Raw genomic sequence first — 21,534 nt, 5'->3', positions numbered from 1 at the left:
AGCACAAAGGCACAAAATAATGAGTGCAGACTGCAAATAAACATTGTACCTGGATCATGGTTGCGAAATGCTGCACATTTCGTTCCGAATCGCTGTGTGACACGAGTTAAATTTAAAAAAACACGCTGTTTTCTTATCTTCACATTTACTGTCAAACAGCTTGCCTTAGATGACCGGGGCTTGTCACTTTAGGGATATGAAATGGCGTCATTGTACCAGGCCTAAAGCTATACACAGTGCGAGGTGCCGCATACGCAAAGTATACCTTAACCCTACTATGCCTTCTTTACAAATGAACAGGCCAGGAGAGTTACACAATGTGAGTAGTGCGGTTGTTAAGCACCGCCGGGAACAGCCACAACCGCCCTGAACCCACCTGGTACCCAACCTCCAGCTCTATTTTACCTTAAAGAGAAGGGCTTTACTTTTTAAGCTCAAGGTGCTTGCGCTCGATTAAACAGTGTCCCCTACAAGGGGGCAGAATTGGCAGCGGTACAGGAAGGATGGCAGCAATTGATTGAAGAAAAAAACAAAATAAAACGATTTGGGCGAGCAGCCTACAAGAAGACGAGCAGCTGCCATGATGTAATGTACATTTTGAACAAGCATTTGCAATGCAATAGGTCTCGCATTTACGCAAGTTTGAGCTATTGGCATTGTAAATGACAATGCCTTTTATCTATGTTTTGGTTTTTAAAACATGCATAAAACGCATTGTCATTTACAATGCCAATAGCTTAAATTCTCATAAATACGAGACTAATTGCATTGCAAATGCTTGTGTTTAAAGCCTGTTGATGTACCGCGCCTACCTGTCATGTTTTTTGAAAATCCCTGTTTCAACAAAAGGGTCATCTGACCGAAGCCCCTCAATTCTCTCGGAGGACTGCACGATTGTGCTGTTTTCTGTAACTAGGTGACAAACACTGCTCAGTACAGAGGGGAGCAGCGGGCACACTGCTCTCAGTACGTTGTGATTAAAGCATTGGAAAAGCTTAAGCTCTAAATTTTAATTGACGGCCACTCACCACTGCGCATCAGACTCGTCTGCCTTTCCAGTTAGAATGGACCCTGTAACTATTTGTATCAATGCCATACAAAATGGCAACATACCCTGCTTTGTGAAACTACTGCTCTGTAATAAAGAGCGTGTCATTTAAAAAGATGTCAGCTCTGTTTACCAGTGGGTGCATTTCTGTTGCTTGCTTTTACTGTAGAATTTTCATTCAAGGTAGGCTGACGGTAGGAAACGTACAGTGTTACATATGAGAAAACCTATTATCCCCTAGGAATGGCGTGGCTCCAACACCTGTGTGTGACGTGAACACTCAGTCCTCGCGCTGCACTCACCTGCCTGCCCTGCGCCCGGCAGTGCCCCGTGCAGCGCTGCCTGCCTCGGCCCAGCACGGGGCTCTCGATGAGGAGGCGCTGGTGGAAGCTTTTCTTCTGGGAGCCCACGAAGCCCTCCAGGGAGCTCTTGAGCAGCAGCAGGCAGTGGCCGGCCTTCACCCAGTTCTTGTAGTCGGCATTGTTCAGCCTCACGGCCAGCTCAGTCAGCACCATCACCAGCGGCGCCTTCCCGGTGCGCACCGATAACACCAAGGCGCAGAAAGCAGCAGATCAGGAGTAGGTGAAGGAAAGAAAATCAACAAAATGCAGCTATAACTGGCCGCAGTCCGAGGTTAGAGTCTGCACAATAAAAGGTAACCAATCCAGCTTAAAGGACTCCTTGTTAAATGCCCTATAGACAGCAGAAACGTCCCAATAACTTCCTGTCTTTACTGTAATTGGGCACCTATGAAAAAGCCCAATCGAAAATAAAACGAGACACAGGAAGCCAGGCAGGACTGTCCGGGACTGACTGGTTGAGGGCGGGGCCACCAGCACAGACAGGAAGCGGACGGGAGCCTACCCCGCGCTCCTGAGAAGGGAAGGGAGCAAGCCGCCTACGAATCCCGTGCAGCCGCCACTACCGCGGTACAGGACGAGAGGAGTATAACAGACCCGGTGAGGGGGGCCGTCGGGGCACATTGACGGTGCCCGCCCCCCCCAGTGATGGAAGCCCTGCGTGTGCCCGGTGAGTGGGGTTGGGAGGGTGTGTGTGTGCGCGTTTGTGTGTATGTAAGCCCTGCGTGTGCCGGGGGGGGGGGGGGAGTGTGTGCGCGTGGGAGCGTGGGAATGTGTGTGGCTGTGTGTGTGCGCGCGCGCGAATGAGAGAGGCGAGAGGCTGCTGAATGTTGAACAGGAGATGTGTACGCCCACGAGGTGAAATCCGCCGAGGGAAAGCACGTGCACATCCCCTGTCCAACATTCCCGCAAGCCGGCGACATAAGCTCTTTCGCTGATGCGAGGCCTAAAAACGGGTTATGTTAGCGGGCGCCTGCTGTGAAAATAAAGCAGTGGCCGCTATTGTTTATATTGCCCGTGTAGTTTACATGAAAGTGGGCCCCGTGCTGAAACATTAAGCAATACGCCCATGTCGTGAGGAGCAGAGAGTGGAAATCGCCATCTCCATCCTGGGTTGCTAGTGTTCAGGTAAGGCCGTACAGAGCCTGGCACTTTGGGCTGGCCTGTTCCTATTGAAGCAGGATCAAGACTGATTTGTATATATAGCTGGGTCCAAACTGAGGTGGCATGGTGTGCAAAATAATAATGGACTCGGAAGCAGCCCAAGTAATTACTAGTGGCTGAGTTTAATTCGAGCATTCCATCCATCCATTTTATTTTTTAATACTGGAGGCTTGTTGGCCATGCCCTAAATGATCAGAGCATCCCCAGGTCCATTTTCACAAGAATCTGCGCAAATAGGACAATAACCCAAAATTCGATGATGAATGTGCTTTTATTGTTGTATAGGGAAAAAAAGATTATTTTTTTTTCGGGGGGGGGGGGGGGGGAGAAGAGTAAGAAGAAATCCTTTTCCCCCAGAGTCGAAAGCCAGTTCTGTTTTGCACAAAACGTTGCCAAACATGGTCAGACTCATAACAATATATTGTTGCTTTGTGCCATCTTGTACAGTTACTCTCGTTTCCATCCGTTGAGACTCCCTAACCTCTTTTTGTTGGCAGTGAAGGTGGTCTATTGACAATCTTGCTATTCATTCCCAGGTTTGTTATGAATAGTAATGAAGATTCCATGATAGGGATCACACATAGAACACCCTTTCTAAAGGATGAAAATCATCCTTAAATTCGTACAGACCATCCTTGTAGAGCAAACGGAAAAAAGTTCTAGTGTAGGCCTTATTTAATATTGTGAACGTTGAGGACAACTGCCACAGTGTTTCATATAATAAGATCGATATAAAGATGTAGCAGCAGCTATGCCGAATGAGAGAGATCGAAGCAGACCATGACAAAACGGTAATTAACATTAAGTGGCACTTTACATTTAAAAAACTATTTTTTAAGTATTTAGCAGCTGTAACCCCTTTCCAGAGAGCCTTGAATCCACTGAAGACCGATCCTTCAGTTTCTGTGCTGATTGGCTAGGGTTTAGGCCCCAAAAACTTGAATTTGCCATTTAAACCCCATGAGACAAACTGCTCAAATGCATGGCAAAATCCACTGATTGAGTTTACCCCAGTCTTGCTTCGAAACTATCCTTAAGTGTGACAAAGTTTACATTTTTGAAAACATTGAAAAAGAAAATGACAGTTTAGTAGTATCTGGGTCTTTAGATTTGCAAACCATACTTTTGAATCACCTAATTTTCTAAGATCCTTTTTATTCCTGTTGGCTGTCCTATGATGCATGAATAGACTTTGCTGCTTTATATACCAGAAGAAATCTAATTGGGCAACAGCAACAATATTTTTTTGCTTAGTCAACCATTATTGTAATGAGGTCCTAAGAAGATGATTTGGGCCATGTGAGCCGGGGCAAACACTTTTTTACAAGGAACTAACGAGGTCATGGGCAGTGCATTTGGGTTAGAGAAACATGGGTTGTAGCTCACTTTGAACATAATGTCCAGCAGCTGTTTTTTTTTTCTTCTCGGGGGTATAGAGGGTTGAGACACTTTTCCGATCTGATTAATCTTTTTTTTACTACTACATACGTTTTTTTAATTTTTTTTATTGCAATTGTTTAAAAAAAAAAAAAATTTTTTTTGCAAAGTATTGCCACTGGGGTACTCACTAGACAATGTTGGAAAAGTTAAGAAGATTAATTGGCAAATCAGTGGTACCGATAAAGAACCTTACTTTAGTATTGAAATGTAACACATTGGAATAGGTGAAACGCCACTATTTAAAATTTGGAGCCACACCCTGTTTTGCTTTGCTGTTGAGTTGGTGCCAGAATTGTGCCCAATAAGTTCTTCTCCTTGTCCCCTAGTTGTGCTACATGGCCACAACCTTGTGGTGTTTGGTGGCACTGGAATTCCATTTGGCGAGAGCAATGGCAATGATGTTAATGTCTGCAATGTGAAATACAAACGTTGGGCACTTCTGAGCTGTCGAGGGAAGAAGCCAAATCGAATTTATGGACAGGTAAGTGCTGCTAGACCCTATGTTTTAATTCCTAGAATGCTGTGTACACATGATTGCATCCACCATCTGAGTGATAGTACTGTGTTATATAATACCTCAGAAGCAAGAGGTAGAAGTTCTGTGAGGTGGAAATGCAGCTTTCACCCTGGATACTGATTCCATGTACTAAAACACATGCACCCCAAAAGTTGACTTGTGACTTCCTTTTTAAAAGATTTTTTTTTTTAATCTGCTTGTTTCTTTTGACTTTTGGAGCCGCACTGCTCAAAGGTTATCACCTTACATAAATCCATTGATGCCTATATGGATTTGACTAGATTATGTTTTTTCTTGTTTCCATTCTTGAACCGTTAACATTGTGCCAGGCTTGAGCTATTTCCACCTTTAGGCTAGATTACAAGGTCCATATTTGAGCATGATCCACAGTGTCAAATGCCTCGTTATTAGCTGTGCATGAGGCATAGGTGCACACTTTGCTAATTGAATCATCATCGTAATTTGCTAATGCCTTGCCCCCTTTTTGTCTGCCAGTTTCACTTTTAATTCTGGGTAAATGCTCTGTAACTGTAAAAAGTTAGTGGGGTGGATAGTATCATTCCCGCAATTCATATAGACAACAGGCTAGTTTAAGTTGTGGTGGTGCTGCATTAGTGCTTCTGTTTTTACTAATCCTTGTTGTGCAAGACATTTTACACGTACTAATAGCCTTTTTACATTCTGTGGATGGACTGTAGAATAGCCTGAATTTTTCTGAGAATGTGGTGTACTGGCTTCTGATGAATGAATGTCGCATTTTGTTGCAAGCTTCACATAAGTGAAATATAAGCGTATTTATTGTCTCCTAAACTTGCTGAATCAGTAACTGTGTACCTTAGTTGAAAGTCTACAGGAGCAGTCAATTTCTCTTCCCTTTTTTGAAAAGACGCCTTCTCCACTTCACCAGTCTTCCACAGGTCTCTCTTATTTCTGAAAGATGTTATTTTTCACGGTATCAATACATTTTATAGTTGGGAGATATATTCATGAATATTTTTTTTTCCAGGCAATGGCAATTATTGATGGCTTTCTGTATGTATTTGGTGGAACGACTGGTTATACATACAGTACAGATTTGCACAGGCTAGATCTTCATACCAGGGAATGGATTCAACTGAAACCAAACAACCCAAACACTGATTTGCCTGTTGAGCGGTATGTACAAGCTGTTACTGTAGGATGGTATAGAACTGTGGTTTTGTACTAAATTAACCTGTTTGTACTTTCTCTTTATCCCACAAACTCCGTCCCAAAAGTTTTACAAAATGTATGCTGTGAACTGCAAGAGACAGGAACACTAGAGTAACTTAAATATCCAGCGATGACTCATTTGACCACTTGGTAATAAAGTGTGTTGATAAAACACTTTGAGTGAATATTTTTTTATTAAGACCTGGTTGTTTGTGATTTTAACTTTCCCTCCATTTTGGCGGGGGTTTAAAGATCACCCTTTTCCATGGTAAATTTTTCTGGGGCTAATACCAAGGAAATTGGCTAATATATTGGAAGGAAAGTATGTATTGTGTGTGGTAGATGTTTTCTTTAATAGTGGGTAAATAGCATATTTTTCATAATAGATGGGTCTGTGCCATAATTACCTGAAAGATTCGGGTTATCTCAAAGATTCCAGCGTGATCACAGGCCTCTAAAAAGCTCAAGAGAAAAGCCCATACGGGAAATTGTCTTGAGGGAAGATAGGTGTGTGTAGCTTACAGTGCTCTATGTAGAGGTTACAAGGAGTCCACCTGAGGCCCATGTCTGTTAACCCCTTAAAGGCTTAATGCAGTGGTCCGCTTGCCCTATAATGCACAAAAAAATACAATGCTGGCTTAAGGCATCAAAGATGGTTGTTTATGACTGTTACTGCTGGATTCTAGTATATAAAGATAAGCATTCTAGTTGTAATAGGCGAGCAGAGCAGTCTCCAAAGATTGGAGCCCCTGTGGTGCTGCTTGGCTGAAACAGTTACTTTGTACTTTCAGATATAGGCATGAAATAGCGCACGATGGTCACCGAATATATGTTCTAGGAGGTGGTACAGCTTGGATGGCGTATTCCTTGGATAAGGTAAAAATACGTTTCCTGTAGACTTATGTTTGAATTCTTCTACCTGTCTGTTGTGCAACAGAGAATGTTGCCAGGCCTGCTACTTAAGTGTTTTTGAATGTGTTCCTTTTCTACTAAAGCTACTTTGTCTTTCCCTTAGCATGTCATGTTCCACCGTGTTTGCAGCTTCTTCTCGTCTCTCATTGTTTCATATATTCTCTTCATTGACTTCCCTTTAAAAACAAGCATTGTCATAGCTAATAAGTCTCTCCTTTTGGGACCTTATAAGTATTTAGCCATGCAGCACACAAGCTGAGAGTTTACAAACATCAGAAAATAGACCGAGCAACCGGTCACATTTCATGTTACAGCGGTGTGACCCTAACCGTTCAGTCCTAAAGGAGTGTGCCCTGCATGCCCTTTGAGCAGGTGGGTGTGTGTGGAGGGAACATGGAAGGCAGCAAAGGGTGCCAGCCAAGGCGGCAACCTGGTCCATCAAGTGGGAGGTGGCGACTTGAACCATGTTGCAGGCATTTGGCGAATTTATGCACTAAGACATGCACTGAGGTGATGTGTAATCTTCGGAATAAACGGTAGTCCAATGGTCTTTGATTTACAAGATGGTTTGAATAAACTGAATTCGATGTACTCTTGTGTGTTTTAAAAAATCGAATATCAATTGATGTGCGACCAAAGCATTTTGATACGATTTACTGTTAGTAGAAACTTACACGCAAAAACATATGAAGGTGTACTAATGGAACAAATCATGTTGCCCAGCGATCTACTAACAGGCCTTTCAAACAAATTACAAAACGCAGCATGCCAGATGGCTGTCTAAGTAAAGGGTGGGGTAAGAAATAAAATGGTAACAATCAACAAACGTGTAATTTGACATCGGATTCTCGGTGTACCGTTTGACAGCCAATGCAAATGCACATAAGACCCCTACATATCAAAACTGTTTACAAAAAAATGTTTGTGATGGATAAACGTTAATCCTATTTAGTTGTAAATGTTGTCAATGCAGTTTGTTTCTATGAAATTAGTTGCTTGATATTCCTCCATTTGATTTTGTTCAGGCCCACGTTTTCCGAGTTTCTTTGTTGAACATTAAGACTTTTCTTGGAGACGAGGCTGGCAGAGATGTGCACCACAAAGGTTTTCCAAAGTCTGCTCTCCTGATGGTCGTAGTGTACACTTTATAGTACACTTGCCGTGTTTTGGTTAAACTTTAGAAGGTACCCTTGTGCTTTAAGATTCCATTCGAAATCTCCCTAATAACGTTAACGCCCCTGTGCTCTTACTCACACGGTGTATCTGTTGGAGCAGATAAAGGTCACAGTTGGTAACTGGCCTACAAGAAGCCAGGCTCTGCTTTCATGTTCAACGATTTCCAATGGCTAGTGGCTGGTTTAGAGAACATTCTCAATATAAAATCACTGGCTGCCAGTGTTAAATCTGCCACCAGCATGGTAACTGGATGAGTTACCTCCATCACACTACAAGACGGCATGGCTAAGTGCTACCATCAAGTATGATTTTGGGTGGTTTCTAAATTACTGTCCAACTCTAAGCCCGGAAATGTTTTCTACGTAGGCTTTTTCAACCGCTGTTTCTCGGCACGGGAAGCCCTAGCGTGTAAAAATCACACAATACACTCTGTCTTGGCTTGAAGGAGAGCATTACCAACTAGTGGTATGTGATTGTGTGACCCGCTCAGCTGTGATGAGTTTTCTGAAACAATTCCCATAGTTTGTGCAGTGCCACTGGGAGAAAGAAATTTGGTAAGGGCAGTTACGGCAAACAAAATAGACCGGGAGTCAAAAAGATATGGTGTAGTCAGAAAAGAGGATAATGTAAGAGAAAGGACTGGAGAAACGGCTGGAGTGGAAGCAGCGGGGACTGAAAAGGCGAGTTAATGAAGGCACAGCACGGAAGACGGAGACTGCAATAGAAGTATAGTGAGGAGTGCAGGCAGCGCAGATGACAAAACAGCGAAAGGAAAACTACTAGCAGGACCAATACTGAGAGGTGCAAAGGACGACGATGGGGGAAGAGCAGTGAGTTCAGGGGTGAGAGAAAGGTTGATAGTAAGGAAACCTTAAACACAGTGAAGGGAGAGGCAGAAAGGACAATAGGAGGGGATCTGCAGCACCGCACATACTGCAGGGCAGAAAAGATCCCAACCAGCAGTAGAGAGGAGGATGCAGCTGCAGCCCGAGGAGGGAGTGAGTGGCAGCACCAGGGGAGCTACCAAGAGCAGGGGAAGGAGAGCGAGCAGAGGAAGGAGAGCGAGCAGAGGTGGCTGTGGTAAGTAGGTGGATATATCCCCCTGACCACTCCTGTCACTGCACCCTTGTTTAGCTCTAATCTAGTTGGTAATCCTCGAAGAAAGAAACACTTTCTACAATTGCTGTGGAAAGGATTCCTAACCTCCCCATCCTCCCCACCCTATAGCTACTTCAGGAGGTCATCGGTGAAGAGACCTGCGCTCGGGCCAAGTGTTGCATGGGAATCCCAAATGAGATGACTCTGCTGATGAGGGGCCGTCATCGCCAACAAGCTGTTTAGTCTTCTCCTTAACCCCTTCGACGCTCATGACGAGCTCAGCTCGTCATGATACGCGGGTTTTCGCAAATGTCAGCGCACAGCGGGAAAACCCGCAGCGCGCATGTAGTTAATTGCAGCTGTGATAATAGCAAGGGGTTGAGCAACAATGAGAGGAGGGACAGCTGTCGGAAACCCAATTTTGGCAGAGGTTCACTGGTGCATGCAACAACACTTGAGCAGTGTGGTGGTAGCTGTTTCATCCATTCCCCCAGCACAGAAGAAAATAGTATTGAAAGACGATTAACTGTGAGAATCTGTCAAGCTTCAGGCACAGACTATTTCAGTCCATCACAACACAATGCCTCCCAGACTATCAAAGATGGTTTCCTTCTGTTGACTAGTAAATATTTTCTTTAAAGAAGTATAGCACTCTAGAAGATCAAATGCATGTTAAGTACAAGTGCTGTTTAAACTACATACTTGGTCTTTCTAACTCCAGTACAGTTAGTTGCACTTGATCATGTACATCTCCGTAAAATAATCCAAGACTGGGTAAGGTGGATTTATATAGCACAGCCTGGAAACGTCTGAGGTTTTGGTACCTAGCCACTTAGATTTATTTCCATGATTAGACGAAGATCTTTCCCCTCTCTTAAATAATAATTCTGGTATACTAAAGTAGCCTCTCTATGTATGATGTTAATGCTAAGACATCCTTGCAGATCTGTAGCTTTCTCAGAGTGCTAATTTAAATCAACAATAATAATCTGAGAAAAATATATAATGCTATCATTGCAAACTAAAGTAGTGCATATTTAGCGGGATTAACATTTAATTTAGTGTTTTATGATGCTGAGCTTCACCACCGCCTTTATGTCATTCTAAAGTTTTGTCTCTTTATCTACAGATCCATGCCTATAACCTTGAAACAAATGCCTGGGAGGATATTGCTACAAAACCTCACAATAAGATAGGTAAACAATTGCTTTGCATGGATTGTACAGTAACTGACCAATCTGACATCCTGTAATTGAGATAAAAGTAGTCTTGCTGAGAGTTCTGCATCTTGTTCAACAAGTAATTTTATGTTTTAAGGTAATGTTCAAACCTTCCCCCCACTTTTGGTGGTGTTGACGTTTTTAAATCAATCTGTGCACACTGTATTGGTCCAGATTTTTGGGGAGGTTTCCCCATACACCTGCTGACTAGGACTTGTGCCATTTGCCGAAGTTAACACCTACAGGGCCTTTACTAGATCAAATAGTAGGGACTCACCCAGGGTCTGTGTGAGCAAACATATGTTGTATGTCTCCAGAACTTACCTTGGGTGCTATTGAAATGCTATTGCTGGCAATAAAAATAGACATCCAGTTCACCAGGCCATCTCCTATCTGGCAATGGTGACCCAACCCAAAGTCTCTAGTGCATCTTTATGTAAAAGGCAGAACATAAACAGGATGTGAGGTGCCGTGGGAATAAGGCGACCCAAGACTCACAAGGGCTTAACCTCTCTCATTATTGTGCCACCCACCCCAACCTGCTAGAACCAGCCCCCTCTTTATGGGCCTAGCCTTCAGGCCATACATTGTATAGCTCTTACCATGTCCAGAGGGAGTTTTGCATGTGGAACTACTTGGCAACTCTTAAAAATAAAAAACATTGGGAAGCCCACACAGCTTTCATGCAAATTAGCAGGCGGCCAAGTGAAATATCAATAGATAGCTGACATTACAACTAACCACGGTTCTGGCTAGAAAATGGTCCGGTGGAGCAGTGCTGTGAAACCATGTAAATTTCACTCTGTCTACATACTTTTTCTCCTAATACAAGTCCCTATAGTGGGATTATGTGGCAACAGTTCGTTTCTACAGAAACTGATCTTTCATCCAAGGAAGCAAAGGATGTTCTGGAAAGGAATAGATCGTTGTAATCTGCAAATATCAACTCTATTCTTCCCAGATATCCCACTTCCCTTGCCAGGTTTGAAAACGAAATTACATGTATGGAAAAATGTCAGTGTACAACATGAGGCGTCATTGTTCCCGGGCCCACTATGGCCCTACATAGTTGACTAACGTAATACTATGTGAATCTTTGTAACACAAGGAAACAACATTTATAGTTGGTGTTCAGTGAATACATAAGTTTACAAGACCTTAATAGAATATAATCTCTCCCCATCTCCATATTAATCTCATCATGATTCCTTCCCTCATCATCCTTGGAGTTAATAAGTGTAGAGGTATAGGGAGTCTTTATTTTTGCATGAGCGCTGGATGATGCACAGCACTAACTTAATAGCAACATAAAGGATAATCACAATCAAAATCGTACTAATGATGGATTCAAACACCTTCATTTCCAATGTACCAAGGATTATATGGAGGTATAAATCTGAAAGTTCTTGTTCCTTTTTTTGTTTTCATTGTATTTAAGAGATTCAACATGACATAGGAAAGATGGCACCAGTACGGTGTAAATCAGTGAAAGAAATACCACGACTCCAGAAGTAAGAAGCAGAATATCTTGACCATTCAAATTGCATGTTTTGCCAGAGTAATGCCATCGTAACATTGCCAAGGGTCTGTGTTTTTTTATTTATTTTCTTCCTCGGACCATGTAAGCATCGTCATGGCAAGAATAGGCATGTGTCTGTCACAAACCCAGTCCTGTTAATCATTATGTAAGTTTCGTCTCTCAAACCCGAGCAAATCCCTTTGATTACTGTTTGTGGTGCTCCGATATTTATTGCCAGTGACATGGAAGGATACATGCCTATCTTTTGAGTTCTTAAAAAAGATCAGATTTATGATCCTGTTGGCAATGGTGTGGATTGGGCTTCTGATCTAGCAGATGGCAACCTTTAGTGTAGCTTATAAAAGTGAAAAGGTTGTTCCTTCTTCCAGGCCAGAAGAGATGGGTGTCTGGAAGTAAGGCAGTTATTTTGGGAATAGTGGAAGTGGTGATCTCAATGTGCCGTGAAGGCTGTAATATAGGAAAGTTGCTGATGGCCTTCGCCCCAATTTCTCTTTGCGTTGTTCCAGTGCCTTGAAGTTCCATGGAAAAAAAAAAGTATGCTATACACCCCTGACTCAATTGGCTGGAACTTTCCTCTAGTCTCCAAAGTAGGAGGCAGTGAATAATTATCTGCATCTGAGATAAGCAGTCTCAACAAGCCACCCCTCCTTGCTAGTTGACACCAAGCACTAGATGTACACCTCACCAATTCCATCCCTTTTGACATGTCCCGAACTGACGTTCCATCTTCGGATTCGAAACAAAAAGAGCTGGAAATAAAGCCAGATACTGGACATAAACATTGCCAATTTACCTGAAAAAAAGGAAAAAGGGCCTTCTGGAAGACCACCACATACCTTTTGAAGAGGAAAAATGTGGGCACTAACCCTTCCCCACCCTACACTCTATCTCCTCCACCCATTGACCCATATTTTCTTTTTTCACCTGCAAACTCACAACCATCACCTGACACACAGGATGAAGGGGATGGGGAGGATAACCAGGGTGGGATAACGGAACCTGACCCGTGGGAACACTATGAAATTGATGATAATACTGATAATGACCCGGATTTATATCCGTCTAAACCTTCACCACCGGACGACAATGTAGGATATATTGAGCTTCTTAATAGAGCTGTTTCAGGAAAACCGTGGTTCTTATGTGGCCAGAAATGGTCCAAGAAGAGGGCCACAAGGCCAGTGTCCGATTTAGGAACAATAGGTTTTAATTCAAAGCGATAACTGATATCTCCGGGAGCAAAGCAATATATTGTGACCAGGCACATGTCAATCATAAATATCGGTTGTTATTTAATTTATGAAAGTATGAAAGAAATATGTAGTTAAAGTGCTCCCATAAGTGACAACAAGCGTGATGTGATAAGTGGGGTTGATTTTAAAATATATACATTGCATTGCCAACAATTATGAGAATGCCTAATGACTAATTAGTACAGAATATATGGAGTGCTTGTTGTAGATGGTCAACGGCGTTTCGATCTCCGCTGTTTGAGATCATCTTTAGAACATAGCAAAATGTGAGCAGGCTCAATCTATAAGAGATTTTGCATGTGTTAATGTAGGGTCCCTAGATAATCATTTATATATATATTGGTTTTCTTTTTGGCATTCCTAGTGTAAATCATGTTAACTTAGTGAGACTTAATTATCTGTGAGAGAATGTAAAAAAAAAACAGAAAAGAGAAACTTTTTTCATTGGCAAAACCTTGACTAATAACTGCCATACTTGGTCAAACCCTTGTTATCGACATACTAGATGCATTATAGGAATCCAACGAGACATCCACAAGAATTTAACAGATTAACAGGACAATTGAGGAGTTAGTGGGGAAAAAAAGAGGAGATAACAGGTGCACGAGTGAAAGAAATTATTGACCGGAAGAAGTCTGAAAATTTAAGGCAGTGGAGAACGAGGAACTTACTTTAAACCGGGCAATGCCTGGATCAATGTGGCAGAACTAGATCTGATGGCTGCAATGAAGGCATGAGAGCAGCGTAGATTGCTCCTGACTGGACTGGCGCCGCCAGTGAATACCGCTCACTAAAGGAGATAACCATGTATTAGAAACTAAATCAGCCTCTGGCTGGGGAAAAAAATGTTGGACTGACAAGTTACTTACAATTAAGTAGTGCCGTGCATATTTCAACCAATTAATTGGGTCGGCATGTAGAGGGGCCGCTTACCCCAGCGAAACTCAGTCCACTTAGCGTTGGAAAATCAAAACTGTACCGCACAGTGGTGTTTTGTGTTGGTAATTTCCTTTTTTAACATATTACCTATGGTAAATAAGGGATATTTGGCATTGTGAACCGGGGGCAGCGTTGCACGCTTGCGGGGGGGGGGGGGGGGAGGAAGTATTACTTACTTTGCAGGACCGCATTAGTCAATCCGAAGACGAAAGAGCTAGTCTCTCTCTCCGCTCTGCATGTGAAGGGTAGCGTCAGTGTGTGAGGTTAATTATACCGTGACGCCGGTGTCAGTGTGCAGTCAACCAATTAGGCTAGGGGGGTGTCTAATGTGCTACGGTGAATCAAGCATATATTAGTGGGCTGTTAACCCTTCCTAAACCTCGCCTATATAAGGGAGAAAATGCTGGGCAAGGTGTATAGCTGTAGACCAGGCGCAAGTTAAGGCAAAGAATTTAGATGGAATAGAAAAGGAGAGGGTGTTTAAGAAACATTTTAGTTGAAACAAAAATAAATTACAAAAATTGGTGGGAACAAAGAAGGTTAATTACTTGTGCATTGAGGCAATATGTAAAAGCAAAGATTATGTCACAAATACAATGAAGCTAGTGGGTAGCACAATGCGAGCCAGTTACTTAGTGGCAAACAAACTGCTGGGTGCAGTCGGGAAGTTACATGAAGGCATTCCATTCGTCCATTGAGTTTAGTCCATGTTCAATAGTGCGGCAGTTAAAAATCCGTTTGCACTCCAGTCTGTTTAGGGTCTGTTGTTGACTCCCACCTGTGCTATTGGGTTGTAGGCTTTCAATCATTTGCCATGTAAAATCCGGTTCAGAATTTACTTTTTCCAGAAAATGTTCAACCAGCGGTGCTGTGATAATCTTGCAACAGATCCTACTCCTGTGCTGCGAGATCCTATTTTTAATCTTCTGAGTAGTGTGTCCTTTGTAGAGCTGTTTGCAAGGACATTTAATTAAATAAATCACATTTTGTGAATTACAGTTGGAAAAAGACTTTAAAGTGTGTTTTATCCCACCATTTTTAACATTTTTTATTTTAAATATTTTATATATCGCTGGCTAGACGCGGAGGTATCTGAGCGCTTTACATGAGTATCAGACCATAGTTGCAGGTTACATTGTTACAAAAGTTACACAGTTATTAGATACTGGCAACATAGTTACATGTAAGGTCGAGACAAACAAAAAAGGACATATACGTAAGGGAAAAAGCAGGCAAGGGGAGAAACTCTGGGGGGATGTGGGGGGGGGTAGGTGCAGGGGAATTAGACAGAGAATGGAGGAGGGAAAGGGCCGGGAGGGTGAGCGACACAGCATGGAAAGAGGAGGGGGAGGGTGATGGGGACGCAAACCGGTAGAAGAGTTAAAGCTGCGTCCAAAGTCCAGTAAGCTGTGATCCCTGGGAAAGTGGTATCATTTCATCATCTCTGTTGCGAGAAACTCCCTATACGCAGTGGACGCTCTCAGATGGGTCTCTGAGACTCCAAGGCCTACATACTGGATCCTTCCCCCAAAAAGGGGAGAGGGAGTGCTTTGGTAAGGGGTGCCATACCATACCTCAACTGTGAGTGGCTCCCTTGGCGCTGTGGACTCTCTCAGCGGGTTCGCTGAGACTCCAGAGTATAAATATTGGATCTTTCACCAACATGGGGAGAAGTAGTGCTTAGTCAAAGGGCACAAAAGGACAGGGGGCTAGGCGTTGTAGCAGGCAAGGGGAGAGATTCAGGTGAGAGGGGATGGGAGCAAAGGAAGTAGACCAAGAAAGAGTATTAAATGGGAACAGACGCATCAGTTTGGGGGACAGACTGTTTTCTCTCTATGGCCATGAGTTTGCCCCATCTCTAAAGTAAAGGCCTACCACAGGCCTGTCCAGAAGCTTTTCCATCCAGGACTTGAACCACACAGTTTGTAATTCAAATTATTTGTCACAATTCACAGAAGTTTACAGTACGCTGCACATCAGCAATCCAGACGTTTTCATATTAAGTTCTTGGGTGCAAAGGATGATGCTCAGAACTAATAGTGTTTAACCTAGTCATCATCCAGGCGAAATAGTTCAGAATCATGAGGCTGAGGGAGAAGAACATGAACCCAATGAAGGCCAACTCGTTGACCGCAGGGTTCTCTGTAGAGGACATGTATGTCAGAGGGAGCAGGCATAGGTTCTGCAGGACGTTCAGAATGAAGATAAAGTGGCACAGACGTGGTAAGTGATGATGTGCTTGCGATTCTGAGATTGTTATTCCCTATTTTCCAGGGAGAGGGTAGGAATGTTGGAGGGTCCGGTGAGATTTCCGATGATTAGTGGTTAGGGGCAAGCAGCCGCCATCTTCGGGACTGGCCCCCTGTAATGGTGGTGTGATGGGGAGTGCTGCGCCTCCTGTTTCTGAGGCCAGCGTGACTAGGCTAAGTTGTTGTCCGGTTCGGAGATCAGTAGAAGTCTGGCAAAGGTGGAAATAGTCTAGGGGGTTTTTCTGTAGGAGGGAAATAGATTAGTGGTCAAATGTCGCCATCTTGGGGTCAGACAGGCGGTAGTGAGCCTTGCGTCTCCCGTTACTGGGAATACGTGTCTGTTGAGATATTTCACCAAATCTCAGGTTCCTGTGCGTAGACCCTTTTGTACTCGTTGCTTGGGTGCTCACCAGAATTTTGTTCTGTGGGGTTATGCGGGGGCTCTTCATCCCGAGTTTCAATTTCGATGAGCCAGCCTCACCAGACTGGAGCCGCTCAGCGATCTCAATCAGATGCGGGCTCATCCAGCAGCACATCTGAAGCCCAGGCACTTGACTCCCAGTGCAGTAATCACGGGCAAAGCCGCTAGGGCGGATCGTACCGACAAGCCAGCGCCACAACAAGTCACGGCGGCTGCAGGTGGGTCGATCACCTTGGTTAGCCCAGGGATCAACGCCACGACAATGCGAGCTTGGGCATGATGCGAGGCTATAAGTCTTCTGTGGAGTTAGGTGGAGCCTTGTGGTTGTGTGTTTGGTAGCACCGACGACCCTGCTCTCAGTTTGCCACAGGGAGATGCAGGGGTTGCTGGCCAGGGTGTGGGGTGGAAAACTGGGCGGTGCTGCAGGCTCCTTCACCAGGACCTGGGAGCACCATGTTCAAACACTTTGGTTTTCGTAGTCAAGTCACATGCTATGCAGTTGTTACACTTGTAGTGACCTTGCAGGGGCAGTAAGTTAAGGTAGGAATGGAGAGAGTTGTCCTTGCGTATGGGTTTGTGCGCCCTGACCAAGTGATCTTCAGTATTCCATCCACTTTTGAAAGAGAACAGAGGGGTTACTGTTGTCAAGTCCAATTGTGTTAGAATTGACCAGTGTTTCTTAATCATTGTCGTACGTCTATTGCTCACAGGGCAGTATGTGGTGACACATGTAATTTTAGAAAGGGAAGCTTTTTCTTTGGGTTGGAGTAGGTATTCCCGATGCGAGTACCATGCCCGTTTTATTGAGTGTCTGACTAAGCGTCTAGGATAGCCTCCGTCAGTCAGTTTTTTACAAAGTATCTCTGCTTCACTGAAGAAATCGTCTTTTAATTTGAAATTCCTCCGGATTCTGAGAAATTGTGCGTATGTAGACCATCTCAGAGTGCTCTGGGATGTGAGCTGTTGTACTGGAGAAGTGTGTTGCGCTCCGTGGGTTTCCTGAACAGTGTAGTATATAGTTCTCAGTTGAGGCTTTTGACGATGCCATCTAGATAATCTGTGTTGTGACTGTATGTGAATCTCCGGTCAGGTTGGCTATTATGAAGCCATGAGCAAAAATCATGCAATTTATTGCCGTCACCCAGCCAGATCATGAAGACATCATCAATATATCTGCGCCATGCTCAACTTTTTGGGGGGTATGGGTTAATCATATTGAGAATTATGGTAGTCTCAATGTTATCCACAAAAAGAATGGCAAAATTGGGGGCAAAAACAGCCCCCATGGATGTACCTTTACATGGTCTGAAATATTCCTCTTGGTTAGGGCTATTTCATGAAGTGAGCTAACAAAATCAGGCATGTTGTTGGTTGAGGTGATTTTTGAAAACCTCGATTCCCTTCCCCTTAATAGAGTTGCTAATTATCTCAAGGTGGAGTTATATAAAGAGAACTTAGAAGAGGATTTTTTCATTTGAAACCCTTAGTACCACTCAAAGAACCACTCGCACACTACCCATGCTAAAGGGAATGCTTAAGGCATGCAAAATGCATTTTTAAAGATCTTGTAAGGGCAAGAATAATCGCACCTAGAGTGAACAAAACGTATAAACCTGCACCCTGTTTACAGCAAAGGTCAGTTGCCTTTAGACTGTCTTGTAGTTTCCAGTGCACTCAAGAGAGCCAACTCACAGAGCACAGGTGAAGCCCCTCGCCTTGATAAGGAGTCCAAGTTAATTGATGCCTCAGGCAAGAGTGGCATCGCAGGCAGCCAATCCATGGCGCATTACTAATACTCAAGCCTTATTAGCTCCTTACGATAAAGCTCACTATGATGAGCTAGAGAAACTTATGCAATTTTTACCTGATGAGCACAAATCCAAGGCTAATGATCTTATTCAAGAAGGCAAGCTCATTACTAATACTTCAATTAGATGTGCCTTAGACGTAGCAGACATAGCAGCTAGAGCAGTAAACACCAGAGTAATTCTGTGTGGATGAGAGTTTCAGGTGCTAAGCCTGAGGTGCAAGCCTCTGTTCTTAATCAACCATTTGACAAGGAACACCTCTTTGGTCCAGCAGTTGACACCACACTGGAAAAAATGAAAAAAGATACTGAAGTCGCTAAGTCTATGGGTACCTTGCAAACATCTTCAGGTAGAGGTTCCTTTTGTCGCTCTTATTATAGTGCAGGCTCCAAAACTGTCTTTCGAAAATCCCTCTTCCTCTTACAAAGTCAAAACAGTTGATCGGCCTCATCAAGAGGTTATTTCAGAGGTGGATTTAGAGGAAACAATGGAAAGAGAAGAGGTAGAGGCAACTCAACACGCCTTCCCCTGCAGATACCAAACAATTACTTTTTTTTAACAATATATTTGTTCGAGGCATGTGGGCTGCGAATTCATATCTGTGCATAGATCGCCGCCTAGTGTTGGGTCCGGATGATTGAACATTGGTGTCCTGGAAGAGTCTTCGAAGTATCACGAGATAGGTGGCTCCTCCCCTGGACTACAGTGCGCATGGGCATCCTCTCCATCCTCAGATTGTTTTTTTCCGCCATTGGGTTCGGATGTATATTTGCTAACTCAAGTTCGGAATCAATAGAAAACTTTCTTTTGGCCAAAAGGCCTATAGGTATCGTCGGTATTGTCTTGCAATCGGTGCCAAGTACTCCTTCCAGCTCGATTTTCGAGCCGAACGTCAAGAAAAAGCAGCGTGGCTATTCAGCTCCAAAGGCCTGGTCGACGCCGTAGGCCTTGTCGACGATCGAAATGGAACGGAGCCCATTTAAGAGATGTCCAGTCTGCAACTCCAAGTACCCTCATATCGACGTCCACCCGGTGTGCAACAAGTGCCTGTCTCCGGATCACGATGAAGCCAGCTGTATGGCTTGTTCTCGGTTCCGATCCAAGAAGACACTTCGCCTTCGACGCGCGGCGCGGGAGGAGGCCCAGCACACAACGCCTGAACCGATGAACATCTTCGACACTGAAGACGATGACGGAGTCGAGCAAGAAGTTCAGGAGACCCAGTCGGATCCTGCGTCGGAGGTTGACTCCAGTTATGACGCAGAAGATGAGGAATTGGTCAAGGATATCGAGGTCGTCGACGAGGTAGGAGACGACGATGAGCCCTTTGGGGCCGTAGACGATAGCTCGAGCGAAGAGCTAGGCCCGCCCGCTGGTTCGGGGTCCTACGATAAGACACTCGATAAGGCTCAGGTCGAGGGATCGCCACAAGGCCTTACCCAAGATCAAACGAGTAGTTCTACAGCCTCGCTTCAGGGCCCGGCTGCGAACATTTCTAAAGAGCCGTCTGTTGATCGATCAAACTCGAAACCAACAACATCGGTGACCACAAAACCGAAAGCACCAGAAACCAAACCGAAAGTGCAAGTAACTTTGATCGGATCGAAGGCTTCTGGACCGTCGGCTTCGACGCCACCAAAGGGTGCTATCGGGCCGGATAAGTCGCTCAAGGGTGTCGAGCCGAAATCCGGGGCACCGAAGATAAAGGTCACGGACATCGGCCCAAAGACGTCGGCGCCAAAGACCATTGACACAACTAAAGGAGCCAAAGCGCAGGACGCTATTGATCCTACGCGTCGACTCGACAAAGCCAAAGTCGGCAAGGACACCGAGCGCAAAACACACCGTGGCTCTAAAGATCCCATCGAGTCGACACAACCATCCGCCACTTTTTCGAAACAAGTGTCGGACTCGCTGCAGCGCATAAAGGATAAAGCCCTGGTTGTCGGACCAAAGGCCGCTCCACCCCCAAAATCAGTCGTCACGACTCCAAAGGCGTCGGCGCCGATAAAGTTTGTACTGCCGCCACCGGTAACAACTAAGGCGTTCGCCCCACTTACGGGCGTCGACCCGGGCAAGAAGGTGTCCATGGGGAAAAAGCCTACAACAACTGAAGAGGCCACAAAGCATCAACAGCCTCTTCAGGAAGACCAACCGAGGCAATTCATCAACGTTGAAACTGGTAGACTTTCCATTCACAAGCGGAAATTCGTCCCAGAACAGCCAATGGAGTCCTATAAGATTCCATTAAAGAAGAAGAGGGATTCAGCAACGTCACCTCTTCTGTCTGAACCTCTGCAACCATGTGGACAAAATCCTGAATTTTCTTCACCCACACATTCAGATGCGGATGTAGAAGAGGCTTACAATGAGGAATACAATTATCCTATAGACTCTGATCCAGAAGACCACAATGAACCCTGGACAGACGCTGTTGACCCAGGGGAACCGCGTCCTGCCACTGACAGCAATGTCTATACTGTTAAAACATCACCAACAGAGGACACAGCTGCGTTCAACGCACTTATTGAGAGGGCAGCAAAAAATCACGATGTCCAACTCCATGCTGACCCTGTTGAGGAGGATTTCTTATTTAATACCTTCTCAACTTCTGAGAGAACTGTCAAAATTCTACCCATGCTAAAAGGTGTCCGAAGACACGCTGGAGACATCTTTAAGGACACTACTAGGGCCAGAGTGATAAACCCCAGGATTGAGAAGAAATACAAACCTGCACCTGGGACCCTACATATATCAAGAGACAGTTACCATTGGACTCTATAGTTGTTTCCAATGCTCGTAAAAGGGCGAACTCACAAGCCACAGGTGATGCTCCTCCCCCTGACAAAGACTCCAAAGTGCTAGAAGCCTCAGGGTAAAGGGTGGCAGCTCAAGCGGCCAATGTCTGGCGAATCTCCAACACACAGGCGCTCCTAGCCAGATATGACCGGGCTCACTATGATACACTTGAAACCCTGTTACAACACTTGCCAGATGAGTACAAAGAGGCAGCTGAAATGCTCATTCAGGAGGGTAAACTTATTTCCAATGCGTCCATTAAGTGTGCACTGGACGCAGCAGACACTGCGGCCAGGGCAATTAATACCAGCGTTATGTTACATAGACACGCCTGGCTGAGAATCTCTGGTTTCAAGTCTGAAATACAAACCACCATTCTCAATCAACCAGTTAACCCTGA

General features: G+C 44.4%; 1 protein-coding gene across 2 annotated transcripts in view; it reads left to right on the top strand.

Moving 5' to 3' along the window:
- KLHDC10 (kelch domain containing 10) overlaps positions 1-21,534 on the top strand; it is a 291,780-nt gene that overhangs the window by 152,574 nt on the left and 117,672 nt on the right. For both annotated transcript variants that reach the window (XM_078677593.1, XM_078677592.1), the window contains 4 exons: positions 4,338-4,492; positions 5,535-5,683; positions 6,511-6,595; positions 10,035-10,101. In XM_078677593.1, the coding sequence (XP_078533719.1) occupies positions 4,338-4,492; positions 5,535-5,683; positions 6,511-6,595; positions 10,035-10,101 (456 nt within the window). The remainder of the gene's footprint in view (positions 1-4,337; positions 4,493-5,534; positions 5,684-6,510; positions 6,596-10,034; positions 10,102-21,534) is intronic.

Source organism: Lissotriton helveticus, chromosome 1_1, assembly GCF_964261635.1.
Source record: "Lissotriton helveticus chromosome 1_1, aLisHel1.1, whole genome shotgun sequence".
Lineage (NCBI taxonomy): Eukaryota > Metazoa > Chordata > Amphibia > Caudata > Salamandridae > Lissotriton > Lissotriton helveticus.
This window is presented reverse-complemented; position numbering and strand designations above follow the sequence as displayed.